At 38.5% G+C, this 17,975-nt stretch overlaps 1 protein-coding gene across 1 annotated transcript in view; it reads right to left on the bottom strand.

The window, feature by feature from the left end:
- dennd2b (DENN domain containing 2B) overlaps window positions 1-17,975 on the bottom strand; it is a 64,836-nt gene that overhangs the window by 6,176 nt on the left and 40,685 nt on the right. The window contains exons 5-14 of the mRNA XM_082149921.1: window positions 17,304-17,443; window positions 16,860-17,075; window positions 15,325-15,421; window positions 15,162-15,206; window positions 14,399-14,583; window positions 12,851-12,960; window positions 11,810-11,879; window positions 9,522-9,599; window positions 8,857-8,997; window positions 8,435-8,583 (exon numbers count right to left, since the gene is read on the bottom strand). Coding sequence (XP_082006047.1) covers window positions 8,435-8,583; window positions 8,857-8,997; window positions 9,522-9,599; window positions 11,810-11,879; window positions 12,851-12,960; window positions 14,399-14,583; window positions 15,162-15,206; window positions 15,325-15,421; window positions 16,860-17,075; window positions 17,304-17,443 — 1,231 coding nt within the window. The remainder of the gene's footprint in view (window positions 1-8,434; window positions 8,584-8,856; window positions 8,998-9,521; window positions 9,600-11,809; window positions 11,880-12,850; window positions 12,961-14,398; window positions 14,584-15,161; window positions 15,207-15,324; window positions 15,422-16,859; window positions 17,076-17,303; window positions 17,444-17,975) is intronic.

Here is a 17,975-nt window from a genome sequence, read left to right as displayed (position 1 = left end):
TAAATTTTTTAAATATATTCAAATAGAAAACAGTTATTTTAAATTGTAAAAATATTTCACAATATTACTGCTTGTACAGTTTTTTGAGCAGCCTTTGTTTGTGAGCATATGAGACTTCTTTCAAAAACATAATTTCTTAGGACCCCAAACTTTTGAATGGTAGTGTACATGAATTTGCAAGGCGAAGAAAATGACATGACGTGTTGCTGCTAGCTTTATGCACTCAAAGGTCACAGAGTTCCCCAGGTAGCGGAAGGGGAGAGGCTAAACATTCTAAAGTGTCCAACATTACCATAGAAAATAAGAAGAAACAAGCAGAGGGGGAAAAAAATGCAAATTGTCATTACATTACAGCTGTCAAAACATTACCAGTAAATCAATAGAAATGTTCCAACACAAAGAATAAAATGTTCCCACAAGACAATCAGTAAATCAGTGTTCTTTTGTGTGTGTGTGTGTGTATAGCTTGTATTCAAATGCAATACCACATTACCCATTGTAAGTGGAACAGGCTGCATGTAAATCTTCGTATCTTCAGGGTGATAGGGTAAAGATGATATCATGATGGGCTACCACACTGTAACCACACACGCTCGTTCTCATTCAAAACATCCAATAGCAAATCACGCTCCTCAGAGCCTTAAATTACTCTGTGACATTAAAGCAGCCATGAGATGTTATAGCTAAGGCTAAGCACAGAGTCACAAATACCATAGTGGCCTTCTCACGGTCCCAAGCTTGTTGATAGTGGCTGACCCTCCTTTCTCTCGCTCTCATCTCTTTCTGTCCCATCCACCACACAAGCCCACGTATACAGAGGCCGAGAAAATAAACCATCAGAAACACACTGACTCCAGCCATGAATTAAAGAGGATCAGGACTGAACCCAGTGATCAAATTTGGTATGCTGACAGTAAACTAAACATAATTGCAGCTCCAATCCTGCTCATATGTGTTTTCAGAAGAGAGACAAATATCAGTTTGCATTTTTAATCAAATCAAAATATTACATATCATGGCCTGTGCTTAAAAACACTCTAGGTGGAGTCTGAATGTCTGTCTGTGTGTGTGTGTGTGTGTGTGTGTGTGTGTGTGTGTGTGTGTGTGTGTGTGTGTGTGTGTGTGTGTGTGTGTGTGTGTGTGTGTGTGTGTGTGTGTGTGAGTCTGCATCCTGCATTCTGGCATGTTCACACTGGGAACAGGGAGAAGCAGATTTTCAAAACCTAGCCACAGGCAAGTCAGGCAGATTCTGATAGCTGATACCTGGAATGTCAGCATAACTGAGGCCTCAGAGGCAAGTACTCATGGGAAAAGATGAAGACAGAACTTTAGACCTGTCCAAACACTGTTCTATGCTGCCCAAATCTTCCAGGAACCAAATAACATGGATGGAGGGTTGAGTTGAAAACTGCTGCTAGCTAGTGACTGACTCTTGCCTGGCCCGGACTGTCATACAGAGCTGGTATGCACACAAAAACAGGCTACAAACACACTAACCAAATTAACTAGGCCTATCCTTTCCATCGAACACTTACTTTACACTTATCCCTTACACTGAACAAAAGATATAAGGGATATTATATTTTATATTGTACTATTATAAGTTAATTTGAGAACTTGGTGTGAACGGGACATTATTCATGCTGATCAATTCAAGGACGATAACTATAACGATAATGATAAATATATAGTTCTAAAAATCATTCTAAACATGAAAGAATAGCAGAATCCACACCACAACAATAACAACAATGGCACAAAGGAAGGATATCGTTGGAATCCCTTTCAGAACACTTTTTCCCCCACTGATGAACGCTAAATACATCGACAGCCAATCAGAATCCATTCCACTTTAAAGAGCTCGAGCATTTTAAGCAGCAGACGACAAACTAGCAGCGCATGCTTAGAATCAACATAGGGCCCTATTTTAACGATCTGAAACGCAAGTATCAAGCGCAAAACGCAAGTAACTTTGTGGGCGGGTCTTGGGCGCTGTTGCTATTATACCGGCGGGATAAATGACTCTTGCGCCCGACGCAAATCTAAAATGGGTTGGTCTGAAGTAGCTTCATTATTCATAGGGGTGGTTTGGGCGTAACGTGAAATAAACCAATCAGAGCGACATCTCACATTCCCTTAAAGAGCAGACGCGCTTTTTCCATGGCGGATTGCTATTGTAACGGCGGATTTGCCAGGCGTGCGCCAGGAGCGGTTCACAGCCGAGGAGACCGACGTTCTCGTCACGGCCGTTAAAGAGAGAGAAGTTACATTGGGGATGGAGAAACACACCCAAATTAACTTCGGTTAAACAAGCGTATGATAATTTGGGTAAATGTGTAAGCTAGATGTATGCTTTTATAATAAATTGTCTATCTACCTATCTATCTATATATCTATCTATCTATTGTAATAATGTATGATTTGCAAAAATGAAAACTGCTGCTTCTGTGTAGATGAGAGAATCAAAGTGCGCGTTGTGCACACGCTACATTGATTATGGCCAAGCATGCGCCCTTAAAATAGCATATGAATAACATGCGCAACGAGCCACTGACTTTAAACTAGATTTTTCCTGGTCAGTGGCGGAATTGTTTTCTAAACCTGCAAAATAGCATCAGGGAACGTTTGCGCCGAAACACGCCTCCTCTTTGCGCGTAACCGCCCCCCGGGAGCGCAAATGCATTTGCTAGTTTACCGACGTGTGTCTGTGGAGGGAAAAGTCCGCTGTGCGCGGGTGCAAAATAGGAATGATACATGCGTCGGTGTACAAAGTCAATTGCGCTGGGTGCAAGATAGGGCCCATAGTGTTATAATTATTGTTCATTGGTGTGGACGCTTAAATAGTTATCGTTATGGTCATCTTTATAGATATCGCTCTTGGTGAGAACTTAAACTTCCCTCAAAGATTCTAAATATGTAAAAGATTCTATTTGAAAATGTAATTCAACTTCTCTATTCTCTATCAAACGGCAACTTTTTTACGTTGAGTGGGAATCCAAACTGTCATTTTTACACTTCCTCGAACACACACCAACAGGATTAACACACCAGTGCTGAAATAAAATAAAATAAAATATAAATAGTAGATGAAAAACTTAACAGTATTAAAATAACTAAAAATAAAATAAAAATAAATTAAAGCTAAATAGAAAGACTTAAAAACTAAATGGAATAAAAATGACAAAAACTTAAACTAAAATAACCATTGATTTTCAAATTATTAATAAATACTATAATAGTAAATAATACTTAAAATAACACACTGATCCAGCGGAAACCAACAACTGCTAGAATTTGTTGTCTGTTGTGATTAATGTGAGCTAGCCCTAAAAAAATAATTTGCAACAGAAGCAGCTCAAGGGTGAAAATTCAAGATTCTAATCAGAGCAACAACAAAAAACCATATGCTTTCATTTAACCATCCAAACTGACTTTAATAGATTCTAAACAATATTGCATCTTTCATAAACTCCTAAAAATAATGGTAATGTTGGATGGCTGGCTGGCTTTTGGAAAAAGAGCCTTGAAAATAAATGTATATATTTAACGAGAGCTTCTGCAAGTTTAACCAGTGGTGAAATGCGGTGTGTGGATGTAAAAGGCTGCAATAACACAAGGTTTATGCAAAAGTTTATGTAAAGTTTATCTTTCCACCATTATGCAATATATTGAAACATATTCATGTGATAATAAAATAACAGAAAAATGGAGAAAAAAAAAAAAAGAGAAGAAGAAAATACCTAAAACATTCCGCTAGACCTATTTTTTACAGTCTATGAGCTAGACACATATTGTATAATGACCAGTTTATTTAAACAAAAGCTTTTTTTATCTTTTCAATCTTCATGTTTTTTTGGCTTGTTTATTTCTGAAACTAGCCACACAAAAGTCTCTGGCCAACTTGGCAATACTGTATTACATTTGCCTAAAGGGTTTCCATCTCTTTTTCTTTTCAACTTGTCTGGGACACAAAACATTTTCCCACCTGGTTCTCTGTGCTCTGATTCAACGACAACATTCACTTACTAGAGGAAGACGTCTACAGCTACACCTAAATTTGCACACACAATGTACCCATGAAAAAGGAAGTAATTTGGGAACGACAAAACCAGACAACACATCAGAGATTTTAACTCGATCCTTCCTGTCATTTTATAACCACACAGAATGCTAATATCATTACACAGAAATTTCAGTAGCAACAATTACATTTAAAACTAATGCTTAAAAAAAACGAATGTATTATTGCTTATTCTTTAATGTAATATTGGGTGATTAAAAATCAAAGCTGCTCTCCCCCCACAGAAACTCACTCAGCAGCATGATTGAATATCAGTGTCTGGTTTGGGCAGAGGAGCTCCCAAGACAATCACACAACTAATGGAAAACTTTGTGATTCGAAAACAATTACTTTCTGTGCCACAAGAAATTGGCCGGTTAAGCTTCACAAAGAGCCTACGCAGTGTGGAAAGGGTTAAAACACAAGTGCCCATGAAATCCCAAGGAAAGCATTGCCTAACATGGAGTGAGTTTTCTTTCTGTCAGATCCTAAGCAGCAAATATATTAGTTACAAGCTACAGAAGCATACATCATACACTGTTGGCACACATTTTTTGGAATTGGATTGCAGTGGCCTTTCCCATGAGAGCGGCAGCGATGCCCTTGATGTGGGAGAAAGGAGAGTTTTCTACCTTAGTCTAGCGCTGCCCATAATCCACCTAAGGTTGCTGGGCAACACAGCTAGGCCTGGACCAAATCCCATCAATCCACCTATCCTGTTTTTAACAGAGCCAAGCCCATGGAATGTCAATACTTGGCTTAACAGCATAATATGTTGTAACTAGAGCTCTATCTATTATGATAATGGGTGTGATTCAAACCCATTCACAAAGAGTGGTTTGAAAAGCGCTCTTTGAACGACAACAGAGAACATACTGCCTTTGTTTCTCTGATTCAAAGAAATAACATGCTTTGCTATTCTGAGTCAAATATTCGTATGTATGTGAACTAAACCATTGGTGTACCATGTGAGAAGGCGGCAAAGGTTATATTTTAACACATATCTACTAGGTCAGTAACACCAAGTACGTTCACATACGCAGATTTTGTTTTTAATATATTATACACACATACATATTTATCTACATGTATTTGTCCCGAACCGTATGGTATAGACGTCACAGTTTTGGTGCATGCCAGGGGCGCCTGCAGGAGTTTATCTCAGGGTACGCACAGAACTACTAGCATTTTTTATATATAAGCCTATAATACAGTATAATTTATTCTGCCATATAAACAGTATACAATCATAAAATAATTGTTTTATATTATCAGAAAACTAAACAGGCCTAAAGCCAAAACAGGCTTTCATTTGTAGAAAACAACAGAGCTGCACAATCGGGTTTATGCCTGCTGTAAATTTGACCTGCCACAAGACTAGCCAATCAGATTTCTTTTCACCCATCCCCCGCCCATGCACGCACATACACACATTTGACATTACAACACACAAACGCACATCTTTATCTATTCTCATTCTCTCTTGCTTTCTCAATGTCATGAGTGTACAAAGATAGATTCATAATCAAAGTAAATAAAAATGTATTAATTATCGCCCTCTCATGGTACTACGCACAATGCATACAGCCATACGGCTGCAGGTGGCACTGGTGCATGCAGTCACCATAGACAGTAAAAGAAATGGACACAGCGACCCCATTGGATTCAACGGAGAAAAGTCAATTAGAAGCACTCACTTCCTGATGGCTGAGCGTACTGCGCAGACTCAAACTGAGCTTGACGACGTAGATGTGACGTGAGCAACCCGTCTGTCTTCTAGTTGCTGTGCCAAGAGAAATCTGAATCATTCCCTTCCGAAACTTGCAGAGACGGAGAGTGTGAGTAGGAGGTGTCCATGAGCTAGGAGCAGGAGCAACTTTTGCTAAGTATTCTGATTCATTATTTTGTCATTTTGCCTCCACGTCCCCCCGATTGCCCGTGAGCTTCTCCTCCCGTCCATACGGTAATCTCTCTACTGTGCGACAGAGAGTTGCGTGGTTATGACGCAATCGTTAGCCTATTTTTACAAAAACGGCTTCTACGGGGCCATAACGTAAGATACAAGGTAATGGAGCCTTTTATACATTTTCGTGTTTCTTTAGAAATAAATAATGGAAAAATAGAGTCTTTAAACGCCTCAGATGTAAACTTATTCGCTGTCAAAGTGACGCCAAAATGAATGGGAGTCAATGGATTGCTAACAGCAGGTGATGGTCTGCTAATCTATGGCGGCGCCTGGAAAAGCTTCAATTTTTCCGAATGATTGCCCCCCTGGCAGTCACACGACAAATACATTAATTCACAGGCGATCCACATTCCAATCCAGAAGGGGGCGCGCGGTAATGCAACGCTGTTTGCTACCAGTAAAAAGCGCAGAAGAAGAAGAGACCATGATCGATATGTTTACATCTCTCAACCAGTGTTTCAACTGTGGAAAGATATCAATAAAACAGCTTGAGAATAACATCTCACGTAGCATTACATTTACCTCAGGCATTAAGTGTCGACAGCAGGTTAGTTCGCTAGAGAAATGAACTTTAGAGAGGCATTTCGTATATGCACTATATTAGCCTATTCAATATATTTACTTTACCTGTTAGTAATGTCTTGATTATTTAATACATACATACATACATACATACATATATACACCGTATACTGCAAGCAGATAACACAGAGACAAATTGTAGTCTGATTAATGCAGTGGTTCGCGACCTTTTTGACTCAAAGGCCCTCCATTTAAGGTAAGATATTTCCCCCAGTATTTCCAGGTGGATGCTGCACATTGTTGGTGGTTGAGGAGATTCCCCCTTCTATGTGAAGCGCTTTGAGTGCTGAGAAAAGCGCTATATAAATGTAATTAATTATTATTATTAATATTATTATTGTTATAACAAAGCTGCTTGTTTTTAATCTTTTTTATAAACGAACTTGGGAACAAACAGAAACTAGAGTTATTGAGGCCCACTTGGAAGTTTGCAGTGGGTTCCGGCCCACTGATTGAGAATGACTGGATTAACATGCATACATGTTGGATGAAGCCAAGTTATAATTACATAATCTAGGTTTTTAGTCCAACTTCGAAAAAACCATACAGGTATGATTTTATTCAGATTAAAGTGTTGACGTCATTTTAAAAAGACAAATTATTTATGCTTTTAAAGTGCATCAAAACACACTTATTGACTTAATCAACCAAAAACTGTACAAATAAAGGAGCTTGTCCCAATAACTTTGGTAAATAAGTAACATCCGTCACCCTGTCACAATATGGCTACCGATTAAAGGAGAGAAACACGCGCAGTCACTCACACAGGAAGTGCATTCCTTCCTTCACAGTAACTGCCCACCCCACATCACCCGCTGCTGTTTGTTTAAACTGGCTGATGATTTGTGGAGATTAAGCTTTCACAAATAACCTACTCCCTAATGACCCCCCATGCCCGGCCACAAGCTTCCGTGACCAAGCACGAAGGCTCGAAGGGGGGTGCCGAAACCTCCGGGGACCATAACGGCCCTAACAGAACCAAAGCCCTGTCTCTGCCCTGACCCACTTCTGCATTTAGATCAGCGGGGACTCCTGGGAGTTAAGCCCAGTGTTAGAGGGTGTAGTCAAATATGCCTCCTCTGATGAATTTAGCAGTGGCCTGCATGGAGCAGCCGTTGGGTCACCCTTTAACCAAAACCACAGTGGAAGGCTGCTATTTGCCATTCGCACTGGATGGACACTGACAGACAAAACTGTACTGGGCCTGAAAACAACAATTTTCTGCCCAGATATGCCAAGACAGATATTTGGTTGGAACATTCGGACCGATACTATGATTGGTATTCCATTCAGAATCCCCATGGTCACTGACAAATATGGAATGATGTTTTCCTAAACTTTGTCTTCTTATATTGTGATGATCACTGAACTTGAATTTCTAACTTGAGAACTGAGAAAGGAATAGGTCTGAAAAACAAAGACTACAGCAACAAAAATCACCAACAGGAGGAGAAAAACCATGCTCCAAAAAGATAAAATTCTTTTATTTGTAGCAGATGTTATTTTGCAGGCTCTGAATGAGCAGACGGAAAACTGGAAGTGACACTGCACATCAGTGAAGGAAGAGGTTATTGAGAACATCTGCTGTTAGGCCACACTCAGACTGCTGTTGTCACAGTGGTCAGCTTGTCTTAGAAACACAGATTCATTTGGGAGGACTGTTTGACCATGTTTGGGCTGAAAAAGCAAGAACTTTCTCATGGGAATGAAGAGTGTGTTACATGAGATGATATGCTGCCTACACTTGACGGTTCATATTCATTGGCTCAAAGACTGCAGTTACATGATATCTCAGACACTTAAGCTAACACGCAAGGGTTTCTCACCTCAGCTTGTCAGCCACAAAGATGACCCTTCGTTCCAGCAACAGAGAGGCAAAAACACGTACCACCTGTCGTACACTCAGGCAGTTGAACAGACTTTCAAAGTCCACATGCTCTAGTCTGGAGTCCATGGGTCTCCGTAACTCAATCACCTGTGGAAAATAAAACACTGCATTGAAACAAGGAGCAATATAAATGCTGTTAAAATGGAAATAGAAAACTATTGGCTAATAATGTCTGTTGGCAAGGAAAGTACAAATGTAAACTGCTGGCCTTACTGTTGAACCCTAAATAGGGTCAGTTTTAATATTATTTAGTCTATAAGGATTCAGGTCTCAGATTTGCTTCAGTAAGTGTTCAATAAACTTGTACTAATCTACAGCAGATAACAAAGCAGTCTAAATTATATGCGAGAAGGATCTAACCTCATTTCCTGCTCCAGGCAGGAAGGTTTTGACTTTTATGGTTTTGCCTGGTGCTGGGAAAGGAGATTCCATCACACTCCTCATGAAAGGATACACCAAAGCAGCTGAGATCCCTCTCCTCCTCTCCACTTCATCAAGGATCTGTAACAAATGAAAGCTGAATAAGTTGATGGAGAACACACCAGTGCTAACAGGCGTTGACACTGCTAGACTACAGACTTATATACTAGACTTATACACTACAGAACAACACTGATCGATTTCATGTGGTCTGTTTTTCTTTTTTCCTCTCAGATTTGTGTGTGGAAGTCTCTGGAATTCTAACCTGTCACTAGCAAGTCATGGTTTTCATCGGCTACATACGTTTTTTTTCTTTTTCTTCTTAAGATTGATGAAAACATGCAGTTCAGATTTCCACTGAATATTATGATTACCCAAGGTTGGATACAGAATAGTTTTATACTTCTACCTCACTTTCCCATGAGTGGAAGGTGGAAGTGAAGGAAATAACAGTGGTTTAATAGGCCAGGGAGAAAGACAGATTTACTAAGTTGGATGTACCTCAATGCCAACACAAGCCTCACTTCAGCTGTGCCCATGTCTGACAGCCAGAGAGACAGTGTGGAGGTGTGTGTGTGTGTGTGTATGAACAAGCCTGAGCTCACCTTGGAAAACAGGTTGAAACAGCCCAGTCGACTGATGACACAATACACTTCAGGAAGGCGAGGCCCTTTCCCACTCGGCTGGAGTTGCGGGGGAAAAGATTACACAAACGATTAAATCATCACATGAAGTAACTGGTATGCAACACATGAAAAGCATCCAGGTGATTTCAGTAAAACGTATATGGTACTTAATCATATCTGTGAGAACTGAATTTGAGAAGAAACCAGAGTTTGGTGGTGCTTGCAACTGCAAAAGTCACCATCATGACACTAGGGTGTTGTGGATGGTTGCCAGGGCATTGCTAGAAGATCACTTTTTAGGCTATGCAGTTGCTAGGTTTTTTTTGGGGTGGCTGAGAGCCCAACCCACAAGCCTTAATGATATGCTGGTTCCTAGATATGGCTTGGGTCCTTCAACACAAGTATACAGGATTAATTTGTGTGTTTTAACACCTACTGTACCTATCATTCAAAATGGTGTTTTATCACCTACTGTCACTACCATTCAAAAGTTTGGGGTGTAAATTATTATAATTATTTTTTTATAATTATTTTAAGCTCACAGAGACTGCATCTATTTGAGCAAAAATACAGTAAAAAATTGAAATACTGAGAAATAGTATTAGAAATTTAAAATAACTGTTTTCTATTTTAAAGTGTAATTTATCACTGTGATCGCAAAGCTTCTACATCCATTACCCCAGTCTTCAGTGTCATGTGATCCGTCAGAAATCATTCTAATACGCTGATTTGGTGCTCAAATAATTATTTATTGTTAATATCAATGATGAAAAAAGTTGTGCTGCTTAATATTTTTGTGGAAACCATGATACATTTTTTCAGGATTCTTTAATGAATAGAAAGTCTTTTCTGTCGCTTTTGATCAATTTGAGCAATGGTGATGGTCGGTTTAGCAAGCACCACTAAAATCGAGAGAGAGAGAGAGAGAGAGAGAGAGAGAGAGAGAGAGAGAGAGAGAGAGAGAGAGAACAGGACTTTGCTGTTCACAAAATTGCAGCTTGAAAACATGAAAGCCACATCAAACAGATTTAAGGGAGTTAAAATGAGAGTTTCATGCTGTTTAAATTGATTTTTTTTAAAGCTTTTCTTTAAAACGTGTGGACGGAATCATTAAAATAATCACCCCCTTTAAACCTTGTCATCCCACTCAAAATTTTATGAACTCCGTTTAGTATTCAGTTCATAACCTGAAGTTAAACACATGAAATAGTGCATGGTACAAGTCTAAAATGGATGCAGAATGTCCAGTGTAAACACAGCACAGGTGCAGTTCCACAAAATGAATGAGTTGTCACACGCAATTCACTAAACAATCGAAAGTCTGGCTATTTTCTAGGAGTCCAACCAGGTTAGTGTCTCTCAAAGCACACAGACACAAAGAATCTCATTCCTCTTGTCCATATTAGGTATGCAATTCTCCTCTGCTGACTTTTTACAAATGGATGATTAATTCAAGCATGTAGAGCTGGGTTCAAATCCTCAGGAATGCCGCCCTCATGCCAGCCCCTGGACTTCCTCCCTGCAGGGAACACAGTCAACACTTCTCTCCACTGAGCCATTCAGATGCTCAAAAAGACGAGCTGAGAAATAATAGAAGCTAAAGAAATCCCACAAGCCAATAATGAAGCCAATCGAATCTAAAAAATCTAAAGCTGAACAACACAAGGTCACATCTATAAAAGCAAGTTCTGAACAAGCAACAGCTAAAATGAACAACTACTAGAGAATATCAACTGCACATTTATCTTCTTTTATTTCCAGAACACGCGTTTAGATGTATGAAATGCTTTAACATTTCATTCTCAAACCACAGAAAACCAATAACATGCACTTTAATGCAAAACTTATGTATAACTCATAACAAAAATGTACAGAAAAAGCAGCACATTCTTAACTGCACATTCACAAATAAAACCATGAAACATGCAGTTCACCACAACATTCAAAAACAATAGGCAAATCACCACAAAACTCCAAAGCACACAAATATACGACTGATTCTTACGGTACAATGACATCTTTTGATGATTTACATTTCCATTCATCTCCTGAGAAACTCTCATTAAAACGGAGACACGTTCACGAGAATCTAGTTCTCTTTGAGCACAAAAAAAAAGAGCAAACAAAACACTTAAGTGACTGACCAAAACTCTATCCATATGCTTGGCCTTTAAATACATGTGATGCAATATACAATATATGTATGGTTATACTATAAAAAACCAAAGGAGCAAGAAAGGCATCCATAATATGAGAAAAAGACTCACCAGAAGCCGTCTGCAATACCCAAAGCGTCTACTGCCATCTTCTCCAGTGAGCATAAAAGAGAAGGTCTCACTATAGTAAATCAAAGACAGCCACCATTAGTCCCCAAAACCCACATGTAGATCAGGTGATAAGAAGAAAAAGTGTTTAAAACCACTTGAGAAGAAATGCTCTTGAGACTGAAGACTTTGCCTTTGAGGCGTATCCTGTGGTTAGAAGACTTTATCAGGTAGATGAGATGTTTTCAAAAGACCAAAGAACTTACTCAAATTACGTGTTTTTGACGGTGAATACTTGTGGAAGTTCAATGTTTCAGTTCAGTTGATGAATTGATTGTGGGATAATGTTGTTCATAATGTAGTGTAATGAAGAGTACATATCTTGATGGAAGTAACCATTCCAACAAATCTCTGGAAAATTGTTCTTGAAGGTAGCTCCCACCCCTCAAAATGAAATTTGCTTAAAGCTACACTGTGTAAGAGTTTCTCCCATCTAGCGGTGAAATTGTACATGACTACCAACTGAATATTACTTTCTAGCCCCTCCCATTCCGAGGGCGTTTTAACTCCTACGGTAGCCGGCAGTTGCGAGTAATCTCCCCCTCGCATTCGTCACGGTGCCACTGAGTGTAAAAGCGCGAAAGGCGAAGCTTGAATTTCCAGGTATGTGCCTCTTTGGCTAATGTATTTTCAAGATGGAGGCACAACATGGCTTCCGCCAATCGAGCAGTTGCTTGTATGTATTCAGAATGGCAGATTCTACGCTTACGAGAATATTTGATTAGTTGGTGGAAGTAAATACACATGAATGAGCACATATAATTTTGAAAGAACAAAGTGTTTTTTTTTTGTTTTTTTTTATATCAACTTAAAAAAATTACACAGTGTAGCTTTAATGTACAGTAATACCACAATTTCTCATCATTAATAGTTATCCATATTTCATATTGCATACCATAATGTGATTATAGTAATTAACAGCTTATCAGTCTCAGCCAGAATTTTAATATCAGTGCATTCCTACATACAAGGAAACAGTGATACCTGTTGTATTCAGACACAGGGCTCCAGTCTTTGGCATCTGGGAAGCAGAATTGTGGGATAGCCTTGAGTCTCTGTTCAGCTTCCCTCATCTGCTTGGTGAGTCTCTCTAACTGTGGGGGTTAGATGAAAAGACCTGGTAAGAAATCCGTCTAATATATTTACACAGCCTCTTTATAATATCCCTTCAGACCTTCATTACTATGTCAAGTATGTACAGAATATTTTCCCACCCCACAAGGGGTCAATCCCCCACTCCTACCACCACCCATGCCACCATCTGCCCTTTGTTCTAGTTTAAAAGCACAATGACGGGGTTGACCCTCTGTTGGGCAGAATGTCAACATATTTCAGCCTCTCAAGAGAAAACAATCACTGAAGCAGATCTCAGCTAATTAAAAACCTATCTCTGTAACTAAACATGATTGCCATGGCAACGATTTCCTGCTTACGCCACTTATTGTCAATACATCCCAACGATAAGAGCTCAAAGCATCTGGATTTTCAACACTGTCTCTGATGCATTTAATGGCATACATAACTACCATTCAAAAGTTATTTAAATAAAACTATTTAAATAATTGCTTTATATTTGAATATCTGGTAGCACTTTTCTTAAAGCCTTTATATATAATGCATTAGAAAAGTATTTATAATGCATTTTGCCTTGTAATGCACCTTATAATCTCATGAATAATTAAAACCACAGCTATAATACATTATAATAATTATGTTTTACGCTTTTAGAAAGTATAGTGCATTAAAGCACATGACAAACAACCAATATCCTGTGAACCAAGGAATCTGCAAATATTATAATGCATTTTAACTTTGGTTACAATTATTTATGAAAAGATATAATGTATATTATGTACTGTATATGGAACACATATACATGTATAGAAACATTATAATGTACATTATGAATACCTTTATAATGCATTATACAGTACATAAAGGCTTTAAGTAAAGTGTGTCTGTAATTTACTCATTTTGTGGCAAAGCAGTCATTACTCCAGTCTTCAGTGTCACATGATCCTTCAGAATTCAGTCTAATATGCTGATTTGGTGCTCAAGAAACATTTCTTATTATTAGGCTGCTTGATATTTTTGTGGAAACTGATACATTTATTTTTTCAGGCTTCTTTGATAAAAGTATTAATGAAACTAACACATTTATTTTTTCAAGATTCTTAGATAAAAAATATTAATGAATAAAAGTATTCATGTCTTTAAAACTTACTGACCCTAAACTTTTGAACAGTAGTGTACAAATCTGTTATCAAATATCCAAACAACTACATTCCACCATCTAAATAAAAAACACTCATTATAAATGACATTCAGAAAGCAGTAAGGATTACATAAAATTACTCATCAAGGCTTTATCAAGAAACTGGTTGATAGCAACTCCGTGAGAATTGACCCTAAAGGAGGCTGATAAATATCACTGATGTATATCACTCTTCAGCTACACGTCGATAGGCATCAGATGTTGTGCAAATGTAAAACAAACATAGAATCGCCCATTTTTTTACAGAGAATATTCACCTTGGGGAACTGGTAGGTGACTTCTGGGGTATATGAGTTTTTGGTAGTCTTTTTCTTCAGGGAGACCACCACAAAGTACTCAAAGAGCTCCCTTTCCTGCCACTCGATCAACTGCAGCTCCAGCGTCCTGTAACTGGGTGCACTCCGCAGCATAGACTGCAGCTTCAGTAACCTCTGAGTGTGGGCTGTGTAAAAAAATCCACATGATATCACAGTATATACATTGTGAAATAACTGTGTTTGCATATTGTGTGTACATGGTCATTTTCAATATGATTTTCATGTAAAAAACAATTACATATTTATCATTAAATAACAGTCTGGTAATAAGATCATTTTTTGAGATTTCTAATCTTAACAGACCATGTGTGGAGCTCATTCTCATTTAAAGCTCAGGTCCAGTGTTTTTATTGTTCACTGAAACTAAAAGTAATAAAAATAATTTTCGATAATTGATATATAGCAGAAATAAAATATTATAATTATATAAAAAAACTAATACAAATAATAAAAGCAAATAAAGTTACTAAAAATTACAACAAAAATGAAAACAGAAAATATAAAAAATAAAAGCCAACTCAAAATATTAATAAAAACTAGATTAGTATATAAATAAGTAAAATAACACTGCTCAGGTTTGACATTTACTTGTGACAAATCACAGGGTCATGTGATGTAATGTTATTTGCTCAAAGGACAGAGTCTCTGAGCAGCGCTCAACTCAAACACACTGGCTTCTCAGACATATGTGCTGATCCCTCACCTTTGAACCTGTCATCGGAGTCACTTTCACTCTCACTGTTGTCATCTACAAACAGAGAAAAGAGGTTGTTTGATGTCGAAGGGTCAACTGACAACGTTTTTTTGGTCTGGACATGAACAACTGGAGCACATTCTGAGAGTTTACATCATGGTAAAATCTTTACCTCTAAGAGACGCAGTTTCTATGTTTGAAAGTGAAAGCTTCTTTAGTCTCTTCTTGCCTCTTTTTGTACAGTAGATAGAGTTTATTCTTTGCACCACCTGACAGGGAGAAAATGCATTTTAACAAATTGAAAAAGACTTTCAAGCTGCCCCTTATGTACACATTTACCCTGGAATGTTATTAAGTTCTGCAAATAATATTTTAAGAGGCTGCTGTGTCCAGATGGAAAATATATTGATTTTAGCTATCAATGAGCTCCTAAAAGCCACTGGGACCACTCTATAGCAACTTGTAAAATGTCTGGAACGGGAAAAACAGTCAAACTAAATCTTTCAGTCCTTCAGGGCATTTTTCTTGAGAGTGATATGTGAACTTAAGAAAAAAAAAAAAGTCTATGTTTTTCGCTTTTCTTTTTAAACTCTGCAGCATGTAAACATTACGGTTATGGGCATTCAAATTGTGTTTGGTTCCCTACAAAAAAAAACAGGCGCAGCGGAAAAAGTAGCTGTAAGGCTGATGGGTGTGTTGCACCTAGTTCTGATGAGCCAACTTTAACTCTTAAAGGTAGGGTAGGCAATTTTGGAGAGGCTAGCAATGGAAAAGCTAGCTTTGAAACCATGAGATCCCTTCAACCTCCTCCAAAACACAGCAGAGTCTGCAAAGTGGCCTTGTACCACCTGACTGCTGCAAATTTATTTCGGCATTGATAGTGTTTTAGTGATAGTGATTTACCATCGTATATTCTGCATAATTGGATGTTTTTAAATAAACATAAAATGATAGTGATCACGCAGATTTAGACCTACCTATATTGTATTTACGTATATAAAGCCTTCACAGGCAACTTTGCTTTATTTATTTCCCTCAGCATCGAAATCAGGCACATATGAATGCCAGGAAACACGATTCCTTGCTGCATGTCAATATCCATGGATCACTGGATCTTTGGTAAGTTGTAAGGAACACTATATCGAGTCCAACCTTTAGTGTAAAACTGCTAATTGTTTGTTTTACTCGCGTTTTTGCAGTTTCCCCTATTAAATCCATTCATGCAGCAGGCTCTTTGCCACTCAGTCCAGCTGAGGGAGCGTGTTCTGGCAGGAAAGTGACGTTAATGCATACTCTCTGTTCACAGCACACAAAGACAGCTACATAGACTGCTTTTTGTCTCTGTATTCCCTATTTATTCCAGGCATATGGATCTTGAAATCCATTTCCCATTCACCTTAAAGTAGGGTTTCCCAAAATGTGGTTCTTCAGTTGATGAAAAGCTAATAATTAAATAATAAAAATGTAAAATAAAAATAAATAAATAATTTCAAAACAAAACAAGAACCTTGAATGTCATGTAGCTTTTTTTGTGAACAAGTGAAAGTTGTTAAATTATTAATATATTAACTTAAAATCTCAGTTACTTCAAGTAAATACTGTATGTCAAAGGGGTTTGGCTGACAAAAAAATTGTTGGGAATCCCTGCCTTGAGGAAAGACTTAAAAAAAAAAATCCATTTCACTCCAATCTACCCTCATTGTTTACCTTGGGGACTCGTTTCTGCCTGTGGGAGGCCAAGGTATCGGTGGCAGGGTTCAGGCTGTCATCTAATAGGCCACAGGGGGAGGAAGGCATGCCCAGCTGAGGCAGCAGCAGCATGTCATCATGGCTGTGCCTCTTAGACAAGCGGGATGGGCGCTGGCTCTTCCTGTCAGCAGGAACTGGCAGCCGCAGAGACTGACTACTCGGTTTAGAGGGCAGCTGGTGAGAGGGAAGTTGATAAGAAATGAAACTTTTAGCACAACTAAAAGGAACGTATAGGAAATTCGATATTTATGCATAAAATACAGAACATTATGTTCGGCATATTATTACTAAAATTACTAATAATATGGTGAATTAATGCATTAATACAGAGCATTGATTTTAAATAAAAATCATTGAAAAGCAGGTGTTATCATCACTATCTTACACAGCCAAGGAAACTACCTGGGGAGATGTAATGGACTTCCTGTCCTGGGAGGTCCATAGTCTGTTGAGTGAGTCCCGAGACCTCTCGGGTAACAGGCGGGAATTTCTGGCCAGACATCTCCTCAATGGATCTACATCCTCATATGGATTCTCTTTCTCTGTTTGTAGAAGAGCAGAGGAGAGAGAGAGAGAGAGAGCACGACTCAGACTAAAACCAAACACCAGCTGCCCAAGAGCCAACTTAAAAGGTAGCGAGGTAACATGTCTTCTTAAGGAGTGAGTGGGAAAGAGGCAAACTGATAGGGAAAGGGTGGGCAGAGGTTATGGAAGGCGGTGGAAGATGATAATGAAAAGAAGGAGCCGGAGGCACCCAACGGGGCAGCTATTGAGTGGTGGGAAAGGATTATTCATGGAGGTTTACTGCTTGGCTTGAAACTCAAGTGCATTGTCTCCAGAAACAGTTTCTGCTGGAAATAAGCCTTTGGACAGCACTCTGTCTCCTGAAATAAGGGCCAGAGATGAGTCAAGATAAGAGAATGCAGACAGTCCAGAACCCTAGTCTGACTCCATAACAACAAAAAAACATTATAAATATTTTGAATCCAGCTTCTTTGACCAAATGTGTTGAAGATGATTTCTCTTTTTGCTAACATGTTTTCTCATGTAAAAGGGTGGATCACTTGCTCACCT

Source organism: Leuciscus leuciscus (assembly GCF_965113295.1).
Source record: "Leuciscus leuciscus genome assembly, chromosome: 2".
In the NCBI taxonomy this organism is placed as follows: domain Eukaryota; kingdom Metazoa; phylum Chordata; class Actinopteri; order Cypriniformes; family Leuciscidae; genus Leuciscus; species Leuciscus leuciscus.
This window is presented reverse-complemented; position numbering and strand designations above follow the sequence as displayed.